At 43.5% G+C, this 26499-nt stretch overlaps 1 protein-coding gene, 1 long non-coding RNA gene and 5 other non-coding genes across 8 annotated transcripts; 2 read left to right on the top strand and 5 right to left on the bottom strand.

Annotated features, from left to right (window-relative positions):
• Positions 1-5443: 5443 nt before the first annotated feature.
• LOC113048448 (uncharacterized) lies at positions 5444-9823 on the bottom strand. Its single transcript, XM_026210244.1, has 7 exons — positions 9634-9823; positions 8638-9128; positions 8190-8517; positions 7270-8068; positions 6986-7174; positions 6098-6510; positions 5444-5833 (listed from the first exon to the last, which is right to left on the bottom strand). The coding sequence occupies exons 1-7, from the start codon at positions 9727-9729 to the stop codon at positions 5444-5446; spliced, it is 2706 nt and encodes a 901-aa protein (XP_026066029.1). The 5' UTR covers positions 9730-9823.
• Positions 9824-18397: 8574 nt separating this feature from the next.
• Positions 18398-18471, bottom strand: trnam-cau (transfer RNA methionine (anticodon CAU)). Its single transcript has one exon. It is a non-coding gene; the product is annotated as a tRNA-Met (tRNA).
• Positions 18472-19559: 1088 nt separating this feature from the next.
• On the bottom strand, positions 19560-21103 carry LOC113048433 (uncharacterized). 2 transcript variants are annotated; one of them, XR_003276479.1, is made up of 4 exons: positions 21063-21102; positions 20434-20948; positions 20068-20191; positions 19560-19940 (listed from the first exon to the last, which is right to left on the bottom strand). It is a non-coding gene; the product is annotated as an uncharacterized LOC113048433 (long non-coding RNA). The 2 variants fall into 2 exon arrangements; XR_003276478.1 differs by having other exon boundaries at positions 20434-21103.
• Positions 21104-23233: 2130 nt separating this feature from the next.
• On the bottom strand, positions 23234-23307 carry trnam-cau (transfer RNA methionine (anticodon CAU)). Its single transcript has one exon. It is a non-coding gene; the product is annotated as a tRNA-Met (tRNA).
• Positions 23308-23403: 96 nt separating this feature from the next.
• On the top strand, positions 23404-23486 carry trnal-cag (transfer RNA leucine (anticodon CAG)). Its single transcript has one exon. It is a non-coding gene; the product is annotated as a tRNA-Leu (tRNA).
• Positions 23487-24862: 1376 nt separating this feature from the next.
• Positions 24863-24945, top strand: trnal-cag (transfer RNA leucine (anticodon CAG)). Its single transcript has one exon. It is a non-coding gene; the product is annotated as a tRNA-Leu (tRNA).
• Positions 24946-26216: 1271 nt separating this feature from the next.
• Positions 26217-26290, bottom strand: trnam-cau (transfer RNA methionine (anticodon CAU)). Its single transcript has one exon. It is a non-coding gene; the product is annotated as a tRNA-Met (tRNA).
• Positions 26291-26499: the final 209 nt, after the last annotated feature.

Here is a 26499-nt window from a genome sequence, read left to right as displayed (position 1 = left end):
ACAGTTGTCGCATGATCACGATCGGCTCGCGCTGCACTGGTCCAAACTGATAAATGGTCCTTCACCCACACAATAACACAACACAATTTATGGATTCCTTGACCAACCGTATAACAGCTTTGGAAGGTGAAGTTCAAGCATGCACCCAAAAAGTGAGTCAATGTTGTTCATATTCTGAGTTTAAGGACCAGTGTCAGAAGTTGGAGGAAAAGTTGAACTACAAGATTGAAAGGGAATGTGAGAGAGTCAAAAAAGTACTTGAGCTTAGTATAGCTGATTTGGGAAAGTCTATGGTGGATTGTTTGAAGAGGAGAGATGTACAAATTGACACTAAGCTTAAGTCATATGCTCATGTCATGTCTACTCCAGTTTCCCTTCCTTTGCTCACACCAGCCTTGCCAAAAGACTCTACTAGATCACCTACTGAGCAGCTTCATCATCGTACTCACAACCTACCAGATACCACATCAACTGCTCCGTATGTACCTCCGGTAAAGGTTGAATTCCCACAATTTGGGGCAGGTGAAGACAATGATCCAATTTCCTTTGTTGAACGTTGTGAAGAATATTTTGCACTCAGACCACTCACTGACTCAGAAATATTAGCTTCGCTTACTTCAGTGTTAAAGGGGACTGCTAAACACTGGTGGCTAGCAGAGAGAAGACACATTTTCACTTGGGACCAGTTTAAACAAGATTTCCTGCATGCTTTCTTGACTGATGACTATGAAGCTGAATCCGCCAAACGTTTGCTGGAGAGGAAACAAGGTCCAAAAGAACCAATTAGAGACTTTGCATACCATTATCGTGCCTTATGTTTAAGATGGAAGAAGGAGATGTCTGAGAAGGAGATCGTACAGTCCATTTTGAGAAATTGCAATCCCCGACTCACAAGTTTGTTAAGGGGCACTGTAAAAGAGGTGAGTGAATTAGTAAGAGTGGGCACGCAAATTGAGAGGGATTTTGAAGAAGCCAAGAGGTATTGGAATCAGGCCAATACTGAAATGCAGAAGCGCAAGAACCAAACTGACAGAGATACCCATCACAAGTCCAATCCCTCACATGCAAGTGTTCTGCAGTCTGTTCCTAATGCCAACATGTTGAACTTGAAGTTTCTCGTCCTGCCAATGTTGATCCGGGGGAGATATTTTCAAGCTATGATGGATACGGGAAGTTCACTGACTCTAATAAAAGAATCCTGTTGGAGACAGTTGAGTAGCAAAGAACAGCTGAATTCTAGTCATGGTCAGACCTTCAAACAAGCTAATGGCCAAGTGTTATCAGCTTTGGGGATGTGGAACTGTGAATGTGAAGTGCAAGGAAGGAGGTATGATTTGACTTTGTATGTATTGAAGGACAAAGATCTCACTGTACCTATCATCTTGGGTATGGATTCTTTGATGTCTATGGGAATCAACTTGAATTTTCATAAAGCCCAATATACCTTACCTACCTCAAATCACTGCCAAGAAGAGACATTCCCATTCATGTCATCCAATTCTTCCAATGCATTGATATCTTTCTACCTTGCCTTGCCCACACCAGAAGAGTCACCTGAAACGCAAACATTTATCCATCAACTTGTCACCAGGGCAGACACATCTCCAGAATACAGGTCACAGCTCAAGCATCTGATGAGAGAATGGCCCACTGTTTGTACCAACGAAATAGGGCACACGGATGTAGTCAAACATCGTGTTATAACCACCAGTGAAGTACCTATCCTTAAGAGACCTTACAGAGTATCACCTGAGAAACAGCAATTCATCGAACAAGAAATCAAGGTAATGCTGGACAAAAACATCATTAGGCCTTCACTTTCTCCATGGGCTGCTCCGGTGGTCCTGGTACCAAAGAAAGGAGGTGGTCAGAGATTCTGTGTCGACTTTAGAGGTTTGAATTCAAAGACGTACTTGGACGGTTATCCCATGCCACAGATACATGAAATCCTCGAGTCTTTGCATGGAGCAGCCATCTTTAGTACCCTCGACCTCAAAAGCGGATACTGGCAAGTTGAGATGGAGCCAGAGAGTATCCCTAAAACTGCTTTTACTACAGCGTCTGGATTATATGAATTTCTTCGTTTACCTTTCGGCCTTAAAAACGCTGCAGCCACATTTCAGCGACTTATGGAGTTTGTGTTGAAAGACGTGAGGGGTAAGAGTTGTTTCATATATATAGATGATGTCGTGGTTTACTCCAAGTCAGAGGAAGAACATCTAGCCCATCTAGGAGAAGTATTCCAGTGTCTGAGTCGGGCAGGTCTCACTCTAAACCTCCAAAAGTGCAATATAATGCAGAAATCCTTGAAGTTTTTGGGACATGTAATTTCAGCAGAAGGAATTAAAACTGACCCTGCTAAAGTTGAAGCGGTAGCCACATTTCCTGTTCCCAAATCACTGAAAGAGGTGCAACGTTTCTTAGGTCTAGCAGGATGGTACCACAGGTTTATCCCTCAATTTTCTGAGAAAGCGGCCCCCCTGCATTCCTTGAAAAGGAAAGGAGCTACTTGGACTTGGACAGCGGAGTGTGAACGTTCTTTTGAATTGATCAAGCATGAATTGACCAGTGCCCCAGTTTTAATTGCCCCAGATTTTTCAAAGCCTTTTAGAGTCCAGACTGACGCGAGTGACCTTGGTTTGGGAGCCGTCCTTACCCAAGACATAGATGAGGTGGAACATGTCATTGCTTATGCCTCACGTCTTTTGCAAGGAGCTGAGAAGTCATATTCGGTTTCGGAGAAAGAGTGCTGTGCAGTGATATGGGCAGTTGAAAAATGGAGGCCGTATTTGGAGGGACGACGTTTCGAGGTGATCACTGATCACGCTGCTCTAACCTGGGTGTTTAACCATCCAAAACCATCTTCACGTCTGACCCGCTGGTCCATTCGCCTGCAAGACTTTGATTTCACTGTCAAGTATCGAAAGGGTCAATGTAACATCGTACCTGATACCTTATCACGCAGTTTCCTAGATATCTCACCACCTACTATGCTGGCACAGGTAAAATCCCAAGATTCATCAACCACTTTTTCTTCATTTCCTGTTGAATGGACAGACATTGCAAAAGCCCAACAGGAAGATGCAGGCAGCCAAGAGATCATCGAAAAAACCAAAACATCTTCTGATCCTGATCCCACACGCATTCATTTCCTGATGAAAAATTGATTTCTATTCCGCAGCATGCCACAAGGACCGGGAGGGCCCAAACTTCAAATAGTCATACCCCCCCGCTTAAGACAAGATTTTCTTAACTATGCACACAACAACCCTCTAAGCGGACATCTTGGCAGACTTAAAACTCTGCTAAGACTTGTGGACATTTGCTACTGGCCCACTATGCGCTCAGATGTGTGGAAACATTGTAAGGAGTGTCAAGTATGTCAACAACACAAGCCATCCGTTTCAAAACTTGCTGGCTATATGCAGTCTACGCCAGTAGTTGAACCCGGACATATGCTGGGAGTTGATCTCATGGGACCCTTTCCCAGAAGTGCTAAGCAGAATGAACATCTCTTAGTAATTGTGGACTACTGCTCAAAATGGGTGGAGTTTTTCCCTTTACGTGTTGCAAAAGCTCCACAGATTGCACGTATCCTGGTGGAGGAGATCTTCACTAGATGGGGTACCCCAGTGTATCTGGTGTCTGACAGAGGAACTCAGTTCACCTCACAATTAATCTGTCAAGTCTGCAAGCAATGGAGTGTCATTCAAAAGCTAGCCACGACTGCACACCCTCAAACAAACCTCACAGAACGGGTCAACCGTACTCTAAAAACCATGATTGCCTCGTATGTTCAAGACTACCACCGCCATTGGGATAGATGGTTGGCAGAGTTCCGTTTTGCCATCAACATGGCATGGCAAGAGAGTACAGGATTCACTCCGGCAGAAGTCATGCTGGGTCGAAAGTTGAAGGGTCCTTTAGAAAGGGCAATTCTCAAATCACCTGACCCCGATAACCCAGCATACCCAATTCTGGAGAAGTACAAAGAGCTGATCCAGACTGTACAAAGGAATGTAGCACGAGCCCAAGGGAAACAACGTCATTACTACAACCTACGAAGGCGACCAGCTCACTTCCAAGTTGGAGACTGGGTTTGGGTTCGTACTCATCCTCAATCACGGGCTAGTGATGGTTTTATGGCCAAGCTTGCGGCAAAATGGAAAGGTCCTGCTAGAGTGATCAAATGTCTGGGTCCTGTAAATTACTCTGTGTCCTTTGTTGATGATCCTGATCATGTAGATTCTTTTCATGTTCAAAACTTAAAGCCATTTCATGGTATTGTGCAAACCCTTTCTAATTAAGGGAGGGAATATGTAACAGTCACTGTCTGTCACATCATTTACTTGTCCTCATGGAGAGTGCTATGTTCATCCCATCCACTAGGTGACACCAGTAGCGTCTATACCTTGTGTATAAAAGAGGAAGTAGAAGAGTAAGAGGTAGCTTCAGTTTGAGTAACCACACGGTTAATGGCTGTTCTCTTAAACAAACCTGGCTTGAGAAACTTTTGTTTGCTGCTCAGCTAGGATCTTTTACATGGAACTAACATTGCTTCGAGTGCTGGAATGAGAATTTGCTGGGGTGCTTAGGACAAAGCAACTGCCCAAGGATTGTATTCCAAGACTACAAACAGAAGAACAAATACTTCCATCCATCAATACCCACCATTTGCAGATAAGACTGTTCATTCTTAAGACTGCTCACTTGATCAACTTCATTATTCATCAATATCTTTATGGGACATTTCACACTTATTCACTCACACCATTCTTTTTATGTGATTTATTTTGTGTTTGAGTTTGTTTGTTTGGTGTTTAGGGTGCAGTGTTCATGTAAAAATTCAATATATGCTGAGAAAAGATTTGCCTTTCTTGTTTTTTATTTTCGTTGATATACGTATACCCTGAACACAGAATCCAATAGGATAGAATGCAAGATTGATTCCCCCTCATTCTTCTGTATCAGGCCTGGTTTAAAATAGCTGGGACAGTTATAATTGGCACACCCTGGAAACCTGGTGCTGCAGGTATAAGTATATTGGGTACCATCTGCACTAATGCTCCAGGTGCTGATGGAGTAACCAACATTGGAGTCTGTGTTGGTGCCTTGGTTCTGAGAGGAGGTCGCCCAGTAGAGGTGTGCCTCTGTTTTGCCTGACCTGCTGTGCTCTCTGGTAGCTTGTTCTGGTGCTGCTCCCCTGGTTGTTCTGGCTCAGTCCGTAGGTGTTTGGTAGCCAGGAGAGGTTCCTGAGCTTCACAGAGGGGCTGAGGCAACTGAATGCCCTGAATCAGCACAGACAGTTCCTGCTTTTTCTGTCTGTTGTTATACCACTGAATCAGGGTATTCTGGTTAACCCTCACCAGCTGCATTGAGGTTCCCCCCATCACCAAGCTGTTGCCCAGTACAAGCTGCTTTATCCTCATGTAATCTTGGAGGATTAGAGACCATCTCGACAGCGTTCCCTTGCCTTTTCTCTTGGGTGGGTATTGCAAAGCCTGATGAAGATGGTTTCCACCAGACGGCAACAGTCGGGCCACTGAGCAGGTGCGCTGCTTGCTCCCAGCACACTTCTGATGGTGCTCTCTACTCCTGGGGTTTTAGTGGGCCTCTTTGGTACTCTGAAGCGTCCACTCAGCAGTCTCTTCTGGTGTCTAGCTGCATACACCACCCGTTGCTTGTCCTGGTCAACCAGGTTCTGCCAAAGTTCAATTATGGTGCTGGCTTCCTGATTGGTCAGGCTAAGGGCTTTGTGACCCCGGAGCTCCACCAGATATTCTGCCAGCTTGTCCACATGTTGGTATCCCGGGACATTTTGGTAGTCAACAGCCTATTAAGATAACAAGCACAAATAATAATCACATTTGTTTAATGCCTAGTTCCATAACTAGTTTCATTGATGTGTTGCTGTTTAACACAATCTGTATAGTACAAAGCACTAACTAAAAAAACTGATTTGTTGCCTAATAATGACTTTAGTTTAAAATCTGAGCAAAGTCTGGATATAAAGCAGTAGCAAGAAGTATATGTTGATCAATTCTTATTTTAATTTTATGTAGTTTATTTGAAAGAAATACAGAGGAGTGGCACTTACAGTCTCTTCATCGTCATCATCATCCTGACCAGCATCCTCTGGCTCTGAGGAAAGTAGTGAAACAGATGTTTCAGAGGGAAAAGGTGGCACAGCAGTCCCCGAGGGTCCAGGTGATGAAGGAGCAGGTGTAGGATCAGGGACCAGTGAAAGGGATGTGGAACCCAGTACAGCCGTGTCACTGCTGGTGACCACGGTGGAAGAACCCAATGTCAGAGTGGAGGAGGGAGGTGACAGAACATCCTCGGGATCTGCAATTGTGTGATCCTCACTGACATCACAGAAGCCCTCATCTTCATCTCGCTCCTCCACATTAAGTTCCTCGATGAGTTCTGCCGTCTCTTCAGAGTCTGGGTTCATGTCCTGCAGTGCCTGACCAGTCTGCTGGAACAGATACTGCACTCCAATGAGCTCACCTGGAATAAAAACAATAAATAGGAATTAAATACAATTGTTGTGCAACATATTTGATACATAAGGCCTTTGTAGTAGTTCATATAGTGTAATAGTGTGAGAACATGGAGATCGTAGTAGAAGAGAAAAAGATAAAAAAGGCTATACACCTATAACTGTGGGGCCAAAACAAAGAAATACAATGATGACTGAGAAACATACAAATAAAATTACTCAAATGTAACTCAAATGTAATTACTCAAATGTTACTACATGTAATTTGACTTTTCTAATCAAGTAAACCAAAGTACCTTCAGTACAGTAAATGGTCACCAAATATTACTAATAATAATCAAGTTATTCTTTCTAAAAAATAGCTACTTTCTAATAAAAAAGATTCCACAGCAAAATGACATGTGATTTATGAGATGAAGGTAGACGTTTGTACAATTATACTGAAAGGCCTTTTACTTGAAAGAAAATATCGTGCAGGGGGACAAAACGTGGGGACCACTATCCTGCCAAACATCTTTTCATAATTGCTGTTTACACAGTGAACAAGTTCTCCTGTGTAGCTGCGTAAAGCTGATGGCTCAGATGACATGGAAGCTGCCTCCCGATCCTGGTTCCACCTGTGTAGACCCTCCAACAAATAAATCTGAAAGTTCAGACTGTTTGCACTGGTCCCTGTAAACACACAACAGTTTTTAGGCAATGTTAAACACACAGACAATTAAATGTTCTTTCTTTGCACATGCAGTGTGTGTTCGACAAATACATACCTGGGATGAAACGGTTAAGGTGTAAATGAAAGGATTCAAGAGAAGTGGAGCCTCTGGCACATCTGTAAGTCTTCAGAAGCACACCTCCCTTGGTTAGGCTCCGGGTCTCAGTATAGAGGGCAACACCAAGAGGGTCTTGGATACACTTGATGTGCTTCTTTTGGACACACCAGATGTGCTCCATCCTTTCTCGATCCAAGAGAGGAACACCCAGAGAGTCATTTCCCTTGCTGCTCAGGAGTTCTGTAAACAATTGTTCAAGGAGAAGGATGGTAGTCTCCTCTCCACGGGTCCTCCTCCGGCAATGTAGAGCCATCTCCTCCCTGGTCAGATGCTTGTTTACATCATCTGTCAGCGCAGGCCAACCCTGGGACATCAACAGCTCTCTCTTTGCTTTGCGAAGGATAGAGACTTCAGCTGCATCCCATTCAAAGATGCATGCTGATAGCCGTGACATGAAGATGGGGTACAACTGATGGGCATCAGTTGTACACCCCAAGGCAATCCTGCGCATAAAATGCCAGATGTCCAAGCGTATCATGAGATCTTGCCAGCCCCTAAACCTGGTTTTCAGCTTGCTCTCGTTCACCTCACTGCAGCACCCACAGTCCACGTACAACACAGAAGGTGGATTTACACCAGCCTGCTGGTATCTTTTCACCAGACCATCTACCATCATGTCAAGTCCTGCTCGTTCCTGGGCTGTCAGCACACTTATGAGCACCTGACCAAACTCGTTGCCAACAGAGGTAAGCCAGAGTCCCGTTCCCCTCGCTGTCCCAGCCAGCTTCTTGGTGATCTGTAATAAGAGATGATATGAAGCATGCTGTAAATATAAATCAAACATCACACCATGAAAAATACAGATACAGTGCCATGCTGGTATATAAACACCATTAATGAACAAATCCACAACTAACCTTTTTAGTAGAATCCATCTTCAAGACAGAGCCATAGGTGGATGTTATTCTGGCATGGATTTCATCCAGCCTGGTCAGAATGTCTTGGCTGTAAACGGTGAGCAACCACTTGCAGCTTGGCACCACCGTAGGGTCTGGGGGCTCCTGGAAATTTACTGGCATCACCCCGGGTTGATTGAGGAAGTCAACACATTGGGTGGTGTACCGGGCCACACGATGGAGCCACTGCTCGCTGTGGTTTTCACGCAGCTGCTTTATCACCCGCGTGGGACTATTGCCTAAGCCACGCTCACGCAAGAGCCTGATGACCCGCATATCACAGGCGTACCTTAGGAAAAGCAAAATCCACATATTCATATATTTGAGCTATTTAATTGTAAAGTATTTGCATACATACACACACGTGATGATGGGCTAACAACTGGATGAGGAATGAAAGTGTACTTACTTCCGCGTGAGGATGACCTGAAACTCAGAGCGATGGCCCAGATCTAGCTGTTGCAGGACAGTCTGACTCCAGGACACATGCGAGGCTCTACACTTTGTACAGATAAGGGTTTCTGTGACCATATTATATGTTCTGTCAATGTCTAGAACCTGTTGTGCCCTTTTGTGCAGACCACCTCCTGTCAGCTGATGTTGTCCGCAGGCTGGATTGGGACAGAGAACCTTAACCCTCCACAGCTTGTATGGCATCCACAGCAGAAGAGTATGACAAAAGAATCTGTCTGGAGCTGAAGCCTGATTGTTAATAAGTGCTGGTTGTGGGGGGTAATACCAGAGCTGGAGGTCATCACGAAGTGCTGGCTTTCCTTTGGATCCAATTTTGAAAAGCCTTTTGCCAATCCACTTGTGATCCTCTGGTGGTATGGTCTCAGACCACAAACGAGGAAGTTGAACTACAGATGGACCTTGCAATAATGCCCCAGAAGGAGCAGTCTGTGATGGAAAAAAGGCAAAACATTAAGTTTAGTAAGTTCATTTGACTTTTTAATCACTTTAAGAATTGTATTTGTATCCCTGATTACTTTCACATAAAATCATTATTGTATTACAATGATTATTACGACAATGAAACCGATAACTTTACATTATACATGGAAGTCATCCAAAAAAAGGAACAAAATAATCCTGAAATCCTGTTGAATATAAAATAAAAAAGAATTCTGAGACTTTATAACCAATATCTATTTATTCTGACACATGAATGTTAACATCTATACACTGTTTATCATCAATAAATCAGTATCATATAAACTCAATTGACATGAGAATAGTTTGCTTGTTGTTGTTTTTTTCAGCATGAATGTGTTTTAAGGAACTACTGGTTATAAAAGTAATATTCAATTTTTATGGCATGTAAGCCTTTTTACATCTCCATAAAGTGTCTGGTAAAAGCTGATTTAATTACATTTTTGGACCAACAGAATATGAAATTACTTACAGAGACGATCCTGCATGGCTGAGCGGGATTGGACACATCTGCAGTGGCTCTGGGGACAGAGGTTGGAACTGTAGGATCTGGTGTCTGTACAATCATGAAGTAAAATATAGATTTTGCAAATAGAACATTACAATAACTTAGTCGTCCTAGATTAAATCATACACTACAGTTGCAAAGTTTGAGGCCCAAATGTTTATAAAAGAAACCTATTCTGCTCACCAATGTTGCATTTGATAAAAAATAGTTAAAAACTAAAAAGATAGTTAAATTGTGGAACATTACTACAATTTAAAGTTTAAAAATATGAAATGTAATTTATTTATACGGTGGCAAGAACCAATTTTCAGCATCATTACTCCAGTCTTAAGTGTTACATGATCCTTCAGAAACCATTCTATTGAACATAAACCTTCATTATTAGTTGAAAACGTGAAAATAGCTGATAATAAAACTGCATTACAGTGGTTGCCACACTTATGGTGTTGGGGAAAGCGCACAAAGATGAAAATCAAGGGTAAATAATCTTTAATTAACCCACACAAAGGAAGGCAGTAACACAGACCAAGACAAACGGAACAGACTAAAATTTAAGTAGACAGACCAATGAGGGACAAATTAGTAAATTAACTAGACACAGATTAACTGAATGACATAATCAAGAGGAGACACAAACTAGGTTGAGGAACATGAGGAGAGAAAATACAAAAGTCCATAAATATGACAGGTGGTATTTTTCAGAATTAAGTTTGAAGAACAGCATTTATTTGAAATAGAAATCGTTTGTAACATGATGTTGAATAGAAATCTTTTGTGACATTAAATGTCTGAGATTTTTTTATCAATTTAATGCCTCCTTTTTCAATAAAAGTAGCACTATCTTAACATCAATAACTTTTGAATAGTAATTTATATGAAATCTATTTATAAAATATAACTTTGTTTATTAATATATGGTTTTCTGTTATTAAAAAATAGTTTAATAATTTGTATAGAATGGAACGTGTCTTCATAGAGTACAATATAGATTATGCCATTACTTACAGAGACTGTAGTGCTTTGTCTAGAGGCACTAGACACTGCTGCGCTGGGCTGGTCTTCAGCCTGAGAAGTTCTCCTGGCCAAACTGAGATTTGGCTTTGCTGCAGCAATGTGAGACCCGGTAAATCTTGATTTGGTAAACTAAAAATGTGAGAAGACAGAATGTGTTATAATAGCAAGTGTCACAGGTCGGAGCGGACCACAGATGTTGCAAGTCACGCCCCTTCCTAGTTTCCACCTCGAGGAGGTCCCAAAGCCACCCCAATGACCAGACAGACCAAGCGTAAGTAATATTAAAACAACTTTATTTAAATTAATTAAAATAATTCAGGGAGGGGGAGGTAAATCTAAAATTATCGTCTCTGTTCAGCAAGAGGAGAAAGGGGCCGGAGAGGACTATGCGGCGAGGGTTAGTATGTCCACAGAGGGAAGAAGCTCCTTCATCCCTTTCGAAAACCCTTAGTCTTCCTCTTTGGGCTTTTGTTGACTCGTGGCGCCCTTCTTTTCTCCTGAAGGCAGAGTGAAACACACAATGAATAATCGATACGGTGAGAGTGGCTACCTGTTACTTGGGTCCATACGACTGGCTGATAAATGACTTGTTCCTCCGATCTCTTCGTACAGGGTGCTCGGGCGGCGCCTCCCCTTCTGCACACTCAGAGGTGAGCGCCAACCCGCGACACAGAACTCCAATGGCACTGCAAGAGAGAGGTCACTCAAACTGCGGGGGACAACACAGGTAGGTACTTCACAGGCAACTGGGGCTCTATTCTCACTTTAGTGATTCGTAGCAATGGACAAAGGTAAGTATTCCACAGGCAACTGGGGCTCTATCCTCACTTTAGTGATTCATAGCGATGGACAAAGGTAAGTATTTCACAACGGGGATTTTTCACCTAGAATACTTCTCCTGGGCGGTGGGCTTACGGTGAAATACTGCGATACAGTAAGTAGATGAACTGTCAGACCTGGAGTAGTAAATCGTCGTAGCGCAGGCCTCCACAGGGATTTCCTGTGCGTCGGGGAAAGTTAAACACTGTCGCACCGGGCCGAACGCTTCCCTCTCCTCTCTTCTATTTGCAGTTTAAGGGATCTGGACCGGGGCGAACCTTTGAAGAGGCTCCACAACAGGTAAAGTAAATCCACACAGCTAATTTGCAACAGTAAAACTTCCTCCTTGCATATAGGTATAATTTTGGCTTTTACTCACACCAGTCTTGCTTACGTGCATTCTTCACCACCGCTTCCACAGAGCCAGGGTATTCCGAAAGGGTCTAGACAGGACGTTACATTTGGGTCTCCATGCAGGGGGGGGTCGCAAAATGGCATATAGATGAAAATGGCGCTTCACCAGCCTCAACGGTCACTGGTCTCCCCCACGGCTCATCCAGTCCAGGGTGGCTACTGACAACACAACCACAGCATACCACTGCAAGATTTCAAGTGTACACACTCACAGCAAAGACAAGGACACACCCACTGCACTCCACACCCTCTACGTGAAATAGGGTCAGAACCACGGTTTACTAGGACTTATCCTGGGGTTTCGTTGGGCATTGTTGATAGATGAAGGGCCGGAGGAATAACGTTGCCGTCACGACTGCTTGCGGCTTCCTGTACTTGTACTTCCCGGCTCACCCAAAACTCTGCTCCGTAATGGGGCCGCTGGCCTATGTACCAGATGCTCACAACATACGCTGGATAATGCACTCTCCCCAATGATGTACAATGCACTGTCCAATAGTACTCACAAATGAACGATAACACTCTTCCTTTGTCTCCTTCTCCTTCTAGCTGTCCAATCCTCTTCACACCATCGGTTTTCCGTTGCTGGAGATCGCCCTTGACGTTACTTCCGGTGAGTACTTCCTATGACTGTGACTCCAACACATCAGTAGTTTATATATAGATGGTCTCATCAAACATCGATAAATGTTGTATACTCAGCCCAGTTACTAGTGTCCTTGTCTCCTTCTTCACCCCGTGAAGATCCTCTGCCTTCACCAATGCTGACTCTGCCCAAACCTCTACACTGCCCGCCGGATCGGCCTGAATTGATTCAACTCGAACGCCTGTTTGAATTTCTGAGACTCTTTTTATACCCTTCCTGTTCTCTCCGTTGTCCAATCCACGATCGCCGCGTTTATTGTCCTCACCTGTGCCCCGTACAGCCCAATTTGCCTCCCGGAGTTTCCCGGAAGTTCCGGTGTTTGTAGTATACGGGCCGGGCGGAAACCATCTTCGGGCGGAACCAATCGCCACTTTTGGTTCCGCCCCCAAGAAGTCACAGTGTGACACAAGCATTACTATTTGTGTTAATATTACAATTTTAAGTAAATGCAGCATTCAAAAACACTTCTTTCTGAATGGAAGTGACGTCCGTAAGAGGAATGATTTATCAGCAGTAGTGACTCTTGTTATTACTACAAAATATTTGCATGATGGAGTAATTATTAACATGTGTAAAGTTAATAATAGCCAGCGTGTATGTGGAATGTTACATGAGATAAAGAAGGGAAAAAAAGAGCTTTAACACATGAGAAGTATTGAGAGAGATGCCACGAGGGACATGAGTCTAGCTCAGTGACCTTCAACAAAGGCAGAGCTCAGTTAGAGACAAAGAGGACAATCAAAGAGTAGAGCCCAGAGATGAAAGGGAGAAAGCAGGCAGGTTACAATCTTCATTTATTCTTGACCATGTGACTTAAACCAAAGCTAAGATATTCAAACCGACCAATCAGCAGACAACAGTTGCCCCCATTGTACAAGAGGTGTGAAAATTAGCAGGTCTCAACCAGCATCTCATAGAATTATTGCTTTTTCTTTTTTTCTTCTTACTTTCTGAACTTCCTCGAATTTGAACTGAGCTCATACTTCATTGCTACAAAAAAGCAATTCTTACCAATGAAAATTGTGTTGCAACTCTTGCTTCCACAGGTGCAGTTGGCTGGGGCTGGGGCAGGGGATGAGGCTGGAGGTCAGGCTGACTCTGCTCCATGACCTTCTTTGCTGTTTCAGCAGCATGAGGTTGTTCCACCACCTTTTGTACTGGTCCAGTAACGTTTGACACAGTGGGCTGCTTAACACAACCAAAAAATAAAAATAAAAAATACATATAACAATTCAGAAAGAAAACATTTCAGTAAATAATATTAACAAAAAATACTTGCTCCATTAATGTTACTTTTAGAGTGTGAAAACCACAGATGCATTTCAGCACACCTCCAAGCAAGGTTGTTTGGCCACGAGACAGCATCGGACTTTTCTCAATCTGTAAGTATTATAACAAATGTAATGCACAATACAAGTGAGTCACTTAAAAGAGCATAAAATACTTTATTAAATTAATATATTAATTCATTCACTGATTAATGTCTAGGACACAAGTCAAGCTTATCTTACATATAATGTTAGAGCTGGTATCTCTCTTTAAAGGAGAGAGATACAAGAGAGGAACATTTCACACCTTCAGATCAATCAATCAATCAATCACCTTTATTTATATAGTGCTTTAAACAAAAAACATTGCGTCAAAGCACTGAACAACATTCATTTGGAAAACAGTGTCTCAATAATGCAAAATGATAGTTAAAGGCAGTTCATCATTGAATTCAGTTATGTCATCTCTGTTCAGTTGAAATAGTGTCTGTTTTTATTTGCAATCAAGTCAATGATATCGCTGTAGATGAAGTGACCCCAACTAAGCAAGCCAGAGGCGACAGCGGCAAGGAACCGAAACTCCATCGGTGACAGAATGGAGAAAAAAACCTTGGGAGAAACCAGGCTCAGTTGGGGGGTCAGTTCTCCTCTGACCAGACGAAAACCAGTAGTTCAATTCCAGGCTGCAGCAAAGTCAGATTGTGCAGAAGAATCATCCGTTTCCTGTGGTCTTGTCCTGGTGCTCCTCTGAGACAAGGTCTTTACAGGGGATCTGTATCTGGGGCTCTAGTTGTCCTGGTCTCCGCTGTCTTTCAGGGCAGTAGAGGTCCTTTCTAGGTGCTGATCCACCATCTGGTCTGGATACGTACTGGATCCGGGTGACTGCAGTGACCCTCTGATCTGGACACAGACTGGATCTCGTGGCCACGGTGACCTCGGAACAAGAGAGAAACAGACAAATATTAGCGTAAATGCCATTCTTCTAATGATGTAGAAAGTACGGTGTTATGTGAAGTGTTTCCGGTTCCGGTTTACCTAATTAATGCAGCCTAAAAATCCTTTAACGGATTTGGATATTAAAAGCATATTAGTATGTTATGTGTATGCCAGGTTAAAGAGATGGGTCTTTAATCTAGATTTAAACTGCAAGAGTGTGTCTGCCTCCCGAACAATGTTAGGTAGGTTATTCCAGAGTTTAGGCGCCAAATAGGAAAAGGATCTGCCGCCCGCAGTTGATTTTGATATTCTAGGTATTATCAAATTGCAAATTGAGTTTTGAGAACGTAGCGGACGTAGAGGAGTATAATGTAAAAGGAGCTCATTCAAATACTGAGGTGCTAAACCATTCAGGGCTTTATAAGTAATAAGCAATATTTTAAAATCTATACGATGTTTGATAGGGAGCCAGTGCAGTGTGGACAGGACCGGGCTAATATGGTCATACTTCCTGGTTCTAGTAAGAACTCTTGCTGCTGCATTTTGGACTAGCTGTAGTTTGTTTACCAAGCGTGCAGAACAACCACCCAATAAAGCATTACAATAGTCTAACCTTGAAGTCATAAATGCATGGATTAACATTTCTGCATTTGACATTGAGAGCATAGGCCGTAATTTAGATATATTTTTGAGATGGAAAAATGCAGTTTTACAAATGCTAGAAACGTGGCTTTCTAAGGAAAGATTGCGATCAAGTAGCACACCTAGGTTCCTAACTGATGACGAAGAATTGACAGAGCAACCATCAAGTCTTAGACAGTGTTCTAGTTTATTATAAGCAGAGTTTTTAGGCCCTATGATTAACACCTCTGTTTTTTCTGAATTTAGCAGTAAGAAATTACTCGTCATCCAATTTTTTATATCGACTATGCATTCCATTAGTTTTTCAAATTGGTGTGTTTCACCAGGCTGCGAGGAAATATAGAGCTGCGTATCATCAGCATAACAGTGAAAACTAACACCATGTTTCCTGATGATATCTCCCAAGGGTAACATATAAAGCGTGAAGAGTAGCGGCCCTAGTACTGAGCCTTGAGGTACTCCATACTGCACTTGTGATCGATATGATACATCTTCATTCACTGCTACGAACTGATGGCGGTCATATAAGTACGATTTAAACCATGCTAATGCACTTCCACTGATGCCAACAAAGTGTTCAAGTCTATGCAAAAGAATGTTGTGGTCAATTGTGTCAAACGCAGCACTAAGATCCAATAAAACTAATAGAGAGATACACCCACGATCGGATGATAAGAGCAGATCATTTGTAACTTTAAGGAGAGCAGTCTCAGTACTATGATACGGTCTAAATCCTGACTGGAAATCCTCACATATACCATTATTCTCTAAGAAGGAATATAATTGTGAGGATACCACCTTTTCTAGTATCTTGGACAGAAAAGGGAGATTCGAGATTGGTCTATAATTAACAAGTTCTCTGGGGTCAAGTTGTGGCTTTTTTATGAGAGGCTTAATAACAGCCAGTTTGAAGGTTTTGGGGACATATCCTAATGACAATGAGACCACCTATTCATTCACTGTCCCTTCCCCCTTCCCCCTCTCAAATCTCTGAGTCTCCCAGTACACAAAAGGTCTTTGATGTAACTTTTCATTAACAGTATGACATAAATCTCAAAATACCTGCAACATTACATAAACATAACACAACCATCACATTACACCATACCAATGAATGGGACCAGGTAAATGTTTGTAATGGAGCTTAATCTGTTGTTCTCTTATTCAAATACATTAAACAACTATACTAATAATGTTCGATTATGCAAGTCAACAAACACTTAAGTGTTTTTTTTTCTCTCTATCATGCAAAGGTAACAAACACTCACTCACCCTTTGATAAATCTCGTACCACTTTTTCTGTCTAGGCCTGTTACCTTCATTTGATGGCCAAATTCCTGTGCTGGCAAACTTTTTTAAACGCGAAATCCATTCAGCGTCCGACATAGCTTTATGTGATTTTTGTTGTTTGCCAGACATTTTTATTGAATCATTCTTTCGTACACCTTCGGCACGTTTCGGCAACTTGATTGACACCTGACTTGAAGAGCTGACCCCTCCACCTAGCGGTGATACGTGGAAACGTGCCGCCGGCATCCCCCTGCTCTCTGATTGGCCAAATGTCACGAATGTCAAGAGAATGTTATGAATTGCACTTTTTGATTGGCTGGAAATGTTAAGGCGCTTCGATGCGATTGGTCCAAATGTCATAGCACTTCGATGCGATTGGCTGCGCAGTTCGACATTGCTCAACATTTCTGAAATTATGTCGGACTATCCTTCGTCAGCTAGCGTTCAGGTCGCAGTCTCCCCTGGAGGCGTGGGTTCGAATCCCACTTCTGACAGACCTATCCTTTGGCTGCAGACAGAGACTTCAGTCTTCTGCCACGTTGGGCCAGCAGGGCGTTAACTTTGACAAAACAACACATTAGGCAGATGCTAGTATTAATTGGGCAGGCGTTGAAGGCAAGGATGAGTTTTTAGACACTTTTTGAAAATGGTTAAAGCCTCCGCTGCTCGAATTGAGATAGGCAAGCAGATCCACCAGCTGGGAACAGTCCAGGAAAAGGTCCTTGAGAGTGATTTTGTGCCTCTTTGGGATGGCACCACGAGGCATCGTTCACTTGCAGAAAGCAAGCATAGTTCTGAACCAGCGACTTTAGGTATGTTGCTGCAGAGCCAGTGGTTATCTTGTAGGCAAACATCAGTACCTTGAATCTGATGCAAACAGCTATTGGTAGCCAGTGCAAAATTATGAAGAGAGGTGTGACGTGGGCTTTCTTTGGCTCGTTGAAGACCACTCTCGCTGCTGCATCCTGGATCAGTTGCAGAGGCTTGATAGTACGTGCCGGAAGACCCGCCAAGGGAGCGTAACAGTAGTCCGGTCTGGAGAAAACAGAGAGCTTGGACAAGGAGTTGTGTGGCCTGCTCTGATCGGAAGGGTCTAATCTTCCGAACGTTGTACAAGGCAAATCTTCAGGACCGGGCCAGTGCAGCAATATGGCCTTTGAAACTTCACAAAACCTCAGGAGGACGTGGCCACGTGTTACATGAATATGAGAGGGATGCTATTACTGCCTTCGTGTAGCATTAGCCAGCATGAATGCAGAATTTTGACTTCATTGTAAATAAAAGGATTGCACGGGCCTACACGCAATGTCGCTGGATGAGATTCAGGGAATTTACCTGGAACCTCACAGTTTTCCACAAAGCATCATTTCACCTGCCCTGAAGAGGAGCTGTGGCCTTTTGCCCCCAGGAGACACAGGGAAACCCACACGAAAGGGGACAGAGAACCTCACTCTGTCTTTCTGAGCCACGGGTGTCAAACTCAGTCCCCGGAAGGCCGGAGACCTGCAGAGTTTAGATTCAAGCCTGATTGAACACACCTGATCCAACCAATCATGCCCTTCAGGCTCATTTGAAAACTACACGCCTTGTGTTTTTGAGAAGGGTTGGAACAACACTCTACAGGGCTCGGGCCCTAAAGGAATTTAGTTTGATACCCCTGGTCTAAGCTCTCTCAGTTATCAGAAAAAAAGCACCACCCTGCCCCGTGTGAGGCTCGAACTCACGACCTTCAGATTATGAGACTGACGCGCTGCCTAACTGCGCCAACGAGGCCCGTGGGCTAGAGGGGGCCCGAACAGAGATAAAGTAGCTTCTAGGTCCCTGGTTTCAGGTGTGGCTCGAACAGGGCATCTCTAGCCAGGCAAGGGTGTCAGGATGGCCGAGCGGTCTAAGGCGCTGCGTTCAAGCTGGGGAACAATAGTCCGTCAAAGACGGGGAAGAAGGGAAGAAAAGAGGGAAGGAAGAAAAAGAGAAGGGGAAGAAGAGAAAGAAAAAATGAAGAAAAGAAAGGGTGTTCAAAGACGGATCTTCCTTAGCATGCGCGCAGTGATACATCTTCCGGTTTCTTCTTGCGGTAAATTCGCGCATTTATATTACACTGTTTTCTATTGCAGGTGCTCCCCTCGACCCGGGTTCGAATCCAGCTAAAGACAACTTTTTGTTTTATTGTTAATTGCTTTAAATAAATGAAGTTTCAAGGTTAATTAAATGTATATATGTGCTTGTTTGATATTTTTTTATTACATTTTAATACACCAATGGAAATGTGTTTTGTTATTATTAGTTATTTAGTAGTTGTTGTATTATTTTTGTTATTAAGCATGTTATTATGTGTAGTTGTATTCATATTTATTTTAAGCATGTTATTAGTTGTGATTTTATTGATATTAAATCAGATTTTTTTTAAGGTTACATTCATTCAAGACACCTTTAAATCTGTCATTTTTAATTAAAAAAGGATGCAAAAATAGTCATTATTATGCTTAAAAATGTCTGTGACAAATGACAAAGTGCAAATTATCTTTTTATAGGAATACGTTCTATTGTTGCAGTGTACTGATGAAATGTTTACTAAAGTACAAATAAAAAAGCAATCATTCTCTTTTTTTTTTTTTTTACAATTATGCCAACATAACAGTAATGAATATTAAACAAATTAAATTTATATAAGTTTTCAAAAAAAAAAAATTAAAAGGGAAATAAAAGGAAAATAAATGTAGAAATCAAAACACATTTCTCAATTTGTTTTTTTATTTATTTTACAATTATGCTAACAGAAAAGTAATGAATATTAAATGAAGTTTTCAAACAATAAATTAAAAAGGTAAAAGTAAAAGTTAAATAGGATTAAAAAAGCAAGTTAAATAAAATAATGTTAGACACAAATATTAACAATAGTGAACTATATTTAAACAACTATATACACACAACAATAAATAAAAATATACAGTGTATACATTATTTGGGAGAAGGTTCTCCGGATTTACTCTAACCACTTTTCTTTTGTAATGTTCTCAGTCTGTGGACAGTATATACACCTTGCCCCTGTACTGGCTATGTCCCGTTGCACTGATTTTGAATTTTCCACACTTCCTGCAAGTGTTTGCCTTGTAGGGTCTCTTGGGCATGGTTTGTGGAGCTGGTTGTGAATTGGTGCTCTGCAAAATAGGCTGTAACAGTGGCATCCTATGGACCGCTGACAGTCTTTGAACCATTTGTAGACCCTGGAACACTGGCACACCCTGAAACATCGACAAAAATATGGTTTTCTGGTATTAAAAGAAAAATTGAACAAGTTTAATAATTCGTACAGAATGGAACGTGAAAAGTGCCTTTATAGAATACTTTATACATTATGCCATTACTTACAGAGACAGTACTGCTTGGTATAGAGGCACAAGACACTGCTGCGCTGGGTTGGTCTTCAACCTGAGAAGGTCTCCTGACCACACTAAGATTTGGCTTTGCTGCAGCAATGTGAGAGCCAGTAAATCTTGGTTTGGTAAATCAAAAATGTGAGAAGACAGAATGTGTTATAATAGCAAGAATTACGATTTATATTAATATTACTATTTTAAGTAAATGCAGGTTTTTAAAAACATTTCTTTCTGAATAGAAGTGTCATCCATATTTATTAGCAGTATTGACTCCTGAAATTACTACAAAGTATTTGAATGATGGAATAATTGTTAATGTGTACAGTTAATAATAGCCAGCATCTATGTGGTATGTTACCTGAGATTGAGAAAGAAAGATAATGTAGCTTTAACACATGAGAAGTATTGAGAGGGATGCCATGAGGGACATGAGTCTAGTCTCAAGAGAGAAAGCAAACAGGTTACATTCTACATTTATCCTTGACCATGTGACTTAAACCAAATCTGAGATATTCAAACTGACCATTCAGCAGACAACAGGTGCCCCCACTGTACAAGAGGGGTGACAATTAGTAGGTCTCAGCCAGCATCTCATAGCATTCTTGCTTTTTCTTTTTTTCTTCATCTTACGTTCTGAACTTTCTTGAATTTTAATTGAGCACATTCTTAAGTGGTATTATTAAAAAAGTTAAATAGTAATTCTTACCATTGAAAATTGTGTTGCAGCTCTTGCTTCCACAGGTGCAGTAGGCTGGGGCCGGGGCAGGGGCATGGGATGAGGCTGGGGGTCAGGCTGACTCTGCTCCATGGCCTTCTTTGCTGTTTCAGCATCATGAGGTTCTTCCACCACCCTTTGTGCTGGTCCAGTAGAGGCTTAAGACGGGAAAAAAAAAAAAAAAAAAAAAAACCCTTAATACATAATTCAGAAAGAAACCTTTTCAGTAAATATACTAATGATACTAATAAAAAACATGCATTTCAGCACACCTCCAAGCAAGGTTGTTTGGCCACGAGACAGCATCTGACATTTGTCTATCTGTAAGCATTATAACAAATATAATGCACAATACAAGTGAGTCCCTTAAGAGAGCATAAAATACTTCATTAAATTCATATATTTATTCATTCATTCATTCATTTCTAGGACACAAGTCACATTTATCTTATATATAATGTTACAACTGGTATCTCTATTTAGAGGAGAAAGATACAAGACAGGAACATTTCTTAAAATACCTGCAACATTACATAAATGTCTATAAACAATTATTACACACTCTGGTTTGCACTGTTGAAAGCCATAACATAACACAACCATCACATTACATCGTTCAAATGAATGGGACCAGGTAAATGTTTGTTCTGAAGCCTGATGTGTTGTTCTCTTATGCAAATACACTAAAGCAAGATACTAATAATGTTCGATTACGATTATTTTTTATTTTTATACATCTATAATGCAAAGGTAACAAACACTCACCCATTGACAAATCTCGTACCACTTTTTATGTCGAACTACGCGACAATGACCCTTGTCATAGGTCACAAACTTGAGTAATTAACCTTTTTTACCTCTGACACGCCCCCTGAGGATGATGTCATTCTTTCGTACACCTTCGGCACGGTTCGGCAACTTGATTGACACCTGACTAGAAGCGCTGACCCCTCCACCTAGCGGTGAGACGCGGAAACGTGCCGTCGAAATCCCCCTGCTCTCTGATTGGTCAAATGTCACGAATGTCAAGATAATGTTATAAATTGCGCTTTTTGATTGGCTGGAAATGTTAAGGCGCTTCGACGCGATTGGTCCAAATGTCATAGCGCTTCGATGCGATTGGCTGCGCAGTTCGACATTGCTCAACATTTCTGAAATTATGTCGGACTATCCTTCGTCAGCTAGCGTTCAGGTCGCAGTCTCCCCTGGAGGCGTGGGTTCGAATCCCACTTCTGACAGACCTATCCTTTGGCTGCAGACAGAGACTTCAGTCTTCTGCCACGTTGGGCCAGCAGGGCGTTAACTTTGACAAAACAACGCATTAGGCAGATGCTAGTATTAATTGGGCAGGCGTTGAAGGCAAGGATGAGTTTTTAGACACTTTTTGAAAATGGTTAAAGCCTCCGCTGCTCGAATTGAGATAGGCAAGCAGATCCACCAGCTGGGAACAGTCCAGGAAAAGGTCCTTGAGAGTGATTTTGTGCCTCTTTGGGATGGCACCACGAGGCATCGTTCACTTGCAGAAAGCAAGCATAGTTCTGAACCAGCGACTTTAGGTATGTTGCTGCAGAGCCAGTGGTTATCTTGTAGGCAAACATCAGTACCTTGAATCTGATGCGAACAGCTATTGGTAGCCAGTGCAAAATTATGAAGAGAGGTGTGACGTGGGCTTTCTTTGGCTCGTTGAAGACCACTCTCGCTGCTGCATCCTGGATCAGTTGCAGAGGCTTGATAGTACGTGCCGGAAGACCCGCCAAGGGAGCGTAACAGTAGTCCGGTCTGGAGAAAACAGAGAGCTTGGACAAGGAGTTGTGTGGCCTGCTCTGATCGGAAGGGTCTAATCTTCCGAACGTTGTACAAGGCAAATCTTCAGGACCGGGCCAGTGCAGCAATATGGCCTTTGAAACTTCACAAAACCTCAGGAGGACGTGGCCACGTGTTACATGAATATGAGAGGGATGCTATTACTGCCTTCGTGTAGCATTAGCCAGCATGAATGCAGAATTTTGACTTCATTGTAAATAAAAGGATTGCACGGGCCTACACGCAATGTCGCTGGATGAGATTCAGGGAATTTACCTGGAACCTCACAGTTTTCCACAAAGCATCATTTCACCTGCCCTGAAGAGGAGCTGTGGCCTTTTGCCCCCAGGAGACACAGGGAAACCCACACGAAAGGGGACAGAGAACCTCACTCTGTCTTTCTGAGCCACGGGTGTCAAACTCAGTCCCCGGAAGGCCGGAGACCTGCAGAGTTTAGATTCAAGCCTGATTGAACACACCTGATCCAACCAATCATGCCCTTCAGGCTCATTTGAAAACTACACGCCTTGTGTTTTTGAGAAGGGTTGGAACAACACTCTACAGGGCTCGGGCCCTAAAGGAATTTAGTTTGATACCCCTGGTCTAAGCTCTCTCAGTTATCAGAAAAAAAGCACCACCCTGCCCCGTGTGAGGCTCGAACTCACGACCTTCAGATTATGAGACTGACGCGCTGCCTAACTGCGCCAACGAGGCCCGTGGGCTAGAGGGGGCCCGAACAGAGATAAAGTAGCTTCTAGGTCCCTGGTTTCAGGTGTGGCTCGAACAGGGCATCTCTAGCCAGGCAAGGGTGTCAGGATGGCCGAGCGGTCTAAGGCGCTGCGTTCAGGTCGCAGTCTCCCCTGGAGGCGTGGGTTCGAATCCCACTTCTGACAGACCTATCCTTTGGCTGCAGACAGAGACTTCAGTCTTCTGCCACGTTGGGCCAGCAGGGCGTTAACTTTGACAAAACAACGCATTAGGCAGATGCTAGTATTAATTGGGCAGGCGTTGAAGGCAAGGATGAGTTTTTAGACACTTTTTGAAAATGGTTAAAGCCTCCGCTGCTCGAATTGAGATAGGCAAGCAGATCCACCAGCTGGGAACAGTCCAGGAAAAGGTCCTTGAGAGTGATTTTGTGCCTCTTTGGGATGGCACCACGAGGCATCGTTCACTTGCAGAAAGCAAGCATAGTTCTGAACCAGCGACTTTAGGTATGTTGCTGCAGAGCCAGTGGTTATCTTGTAGGCAAACATCAGTACCTTGAATCTGATGCGAACAGCTATTGGTAGCCAGTGCAAAATTATGAAGAGAGGTGTGACGTGGGCTTTCTTTGGCTCGTTGAAGACCACTCTCGCTGCTGCATCCTGGATCAGTTGCAGAGGCTTGATAGTACGTGCCGGAAGACCCGCCAAGGGAGCGTAACAGTAGTCCGGTCTGGAGAAAACAGAGAGCTTGGACAAGGAGTTGTGTGGCCTGCTCTGATCGGAAGGGTCTAATCTTCCGAACGTTGTACAAGGCAAATCTTCAGGACCGGGCCAGTGCAGCAATATGGCCTTTGAAACTTCACAAAACCTCAGGAGGACGTGGCCACGTGTTACATGAATATGAGAGGGATGCTATTACTGCCTTCGTGTAGCATTAGCCAGCATGAATGCAGAATTTTGACTTCATTGTAAATAAAAGGATTGCACGGGCCTACACGCAATGTCGCTGGATGAGATTCAGGGAATTTACCTGGAACCTCACAGTTTTCCACAAAGCATCATTTCACCTGCCCTGAAGAGGAGCTGTGGCCTTTTGCCCCCAGGAGACACAGGGAAACCCACACGAAAGGGGACAGAGAACCTCACTCTGTCTTTCTGAGCCACGGGTGTCAAACTCAGTCCCCGGAAGGCCGGAGACCTGCAGAGTTTAGATTCAAGCCTGATTGAACACACCTGATCCAACCGATCATGCCCTTCAGGCTCATTTGAAAACTACACGCCTTGTGTTTTTGAGAAGGGTTGGAACAACACTCTACAGGGCTCGGGCCCTAAAGGAATTTAGTTTGATACCCCTGGTCTAAGCTCTCTCAGTTATCAGAAAAAAAGCACCACCCTGCCCCGTTGAGGCTCGAACTCACGACCATAAGGATTTTGAGACTGACGCGCTGCCTAACTGCGCCAACGAGGCCCGTGGGCCAGAGGGGGCCCGAACAGAGATAAAGTAGCTTCTAGGTCCCTGGTTTCAGGTGTGGGCTCGAACAGGGCATCTCTAGCCAGGCAAGGGTGTCAGGATGGCCGAGCGGTCTAAGGCGCTGCGTTCAGGTTGCAGTCTCCCCTGGAGGCGTGGGTTCGAATCCCACTTCTGACAGACCTATCCTTTGGCTGCAGACAGCCATCCTGACACCCTTGCCTGGCTAGAGATGCCCTGTTCGAGCCACCTGAAACCAGGGACCCAGAAGCCTTTATCTCTGTCTCTGCCACGTTGGGCCAGCAGGGCGTTAACTTTGACAAACAACGCATTAGGCAGATGCTAGTATTAATTGGGCAGGCGTTGAAGGCAAGGATGAGTTTTTAGACACTTTTGAAGATGGTTAAAGCCTCCGCTGCTCGAATTGAGATAGGCAAGCAGATCCACCAGCTGGGAACAGTCCAGGAAAAGGTCCTTGAGAGTGATTTTGTGCCTCTTTGGGATGGCACCACGAGGCATCGTTCACTTGCAGAAAGCAAGCATAGTTCTGAACCAGCGACTTTAGGTATGTTGCTGCAGAGCCAGTGGTTATCTTGTAGGCAAACATCAGTACCTTGAATCTGATGCGAACAGCTATTGGTAGCCAGTGCAAAATTATGAAGAGAGGTGTGACGTGGGCTTTCTTTGGCTCGTTGAAGACCACTCTCGCTGCTGCATCCTGGATCAGTTGCAGAGGCTTGATAGTACGTGCCGGAAGACCCGCCAAGGGAGCGTAACAGTAGTCCGTCTGGAGAAAACAGAGAGCTTGGACAAGGAGTTGTGTGGCCTGCTCTGATCGGAAGGGTCTAATCTTCCGAACGTTGTACAAGGCAAATCTTCAGGACCGGGCCAGTGCAGCAATATGGCCTTTTGGAAACTTCACAAAACCTCAGGAGGACGTGGCCACGTGTTACATGAATATGAGAGGGATGCTATTACTGCCTTCGTGTAGCATTAGCCAGCATGCATGCAGAATTTTGACTTCATTGTAAATAAAAGGATTGCACGGGCCTACACGCAATGTCGCTGGATGAGTTCAGGGAATTTACCTGGAACCTCACAGTTTTCCACAAAGCATCATTTCACCTGCCCTGAAGAGGAGCTGTGGCCTTTTGCCCCCAGGAGACACAGGGAAACCCACACGAAAGGGGACAGAGAACCTCACTCTGTTCTTTCTGAGCCACGGGTGTCAAATCAGTCCCCGGAAGGCCGGAGACCTGCAGAGTTTAGATTCAAGCCTGATTGAACACACCTGATCCAACCAATCATGCCTTCAGGCTCATTTGAAAACTACACGCCTTGGTTTTTGAGAAGGGTTGGAACAACACTCTACAGGGCTCGGCCCTAAAGGAATTTAGTTTTGATACCCCTGGTCTAAGCTCTCTCAGTTATCAGAAAAAAGCACACAACCCTGCCCCATGTGAGGCTCGAACTCACGACCTTCAGATTATGAGACTGACGCGCTGCCTAACTGCGCCAACGAGGCCCGTGGGCTAGAGGGGGCCCGAACAGAGATAAAGAGCTTCTAGGTCCCTGGTTTCAGGTGCTGGCTCGAACAGGGCATCTCTAGCAGGCAAGGGTTCAGGATGCCGAGCGGTCTAAGCGCTGCGTTCAGGTGCAGTCTCACCTGGGAGGCGTGGGTTCGAATCCAACTTCTGACAGAGCCTGATCCTTTTGGCTGCAGACAGAGACTTC

Source organism: Carassius auratus, chromosome 29 (genome assembly GCF_003368295.1).
Source record: "Carassius auratus strain Wakin chromosome 29, ASM336829v1, whole genome shotgun sequence".
In the NCBI taxonomy this organism is placed as follows: domain Eukaryota; kingdom Metazoa; phylum Chordata; class Actinopteri; order Cypriniformes; family Cyprinidae; genus Carassius; species Carassius auratus.
This window is presented reverse-complemented; position numbering and strand designations above follow the sequence as displayed.

Coding starts and splice junctions, on each gene's coding strand:
- LOC113048448 (XM_026210244.1), bottom strand. CDS start 9,729: ATGATTGTACAGACACCAGATCCTACAGTTCCAACCTCTGTCCCCAGA. Junction 9,129..9,633: donor AGCCATGCAGGATCGTCTCT/GTAAGTAATTTC, acceptor TTTCCATCACAG/ACTGCTCCTTCTGGGGCATT. Junction 8,518..8,637: donor CAGGTCATCCTCACGCGGAA/GTAAGTACACTT, acceptor GCTTTTCCTAAG/GTACGCCTGTGATATGCGGG.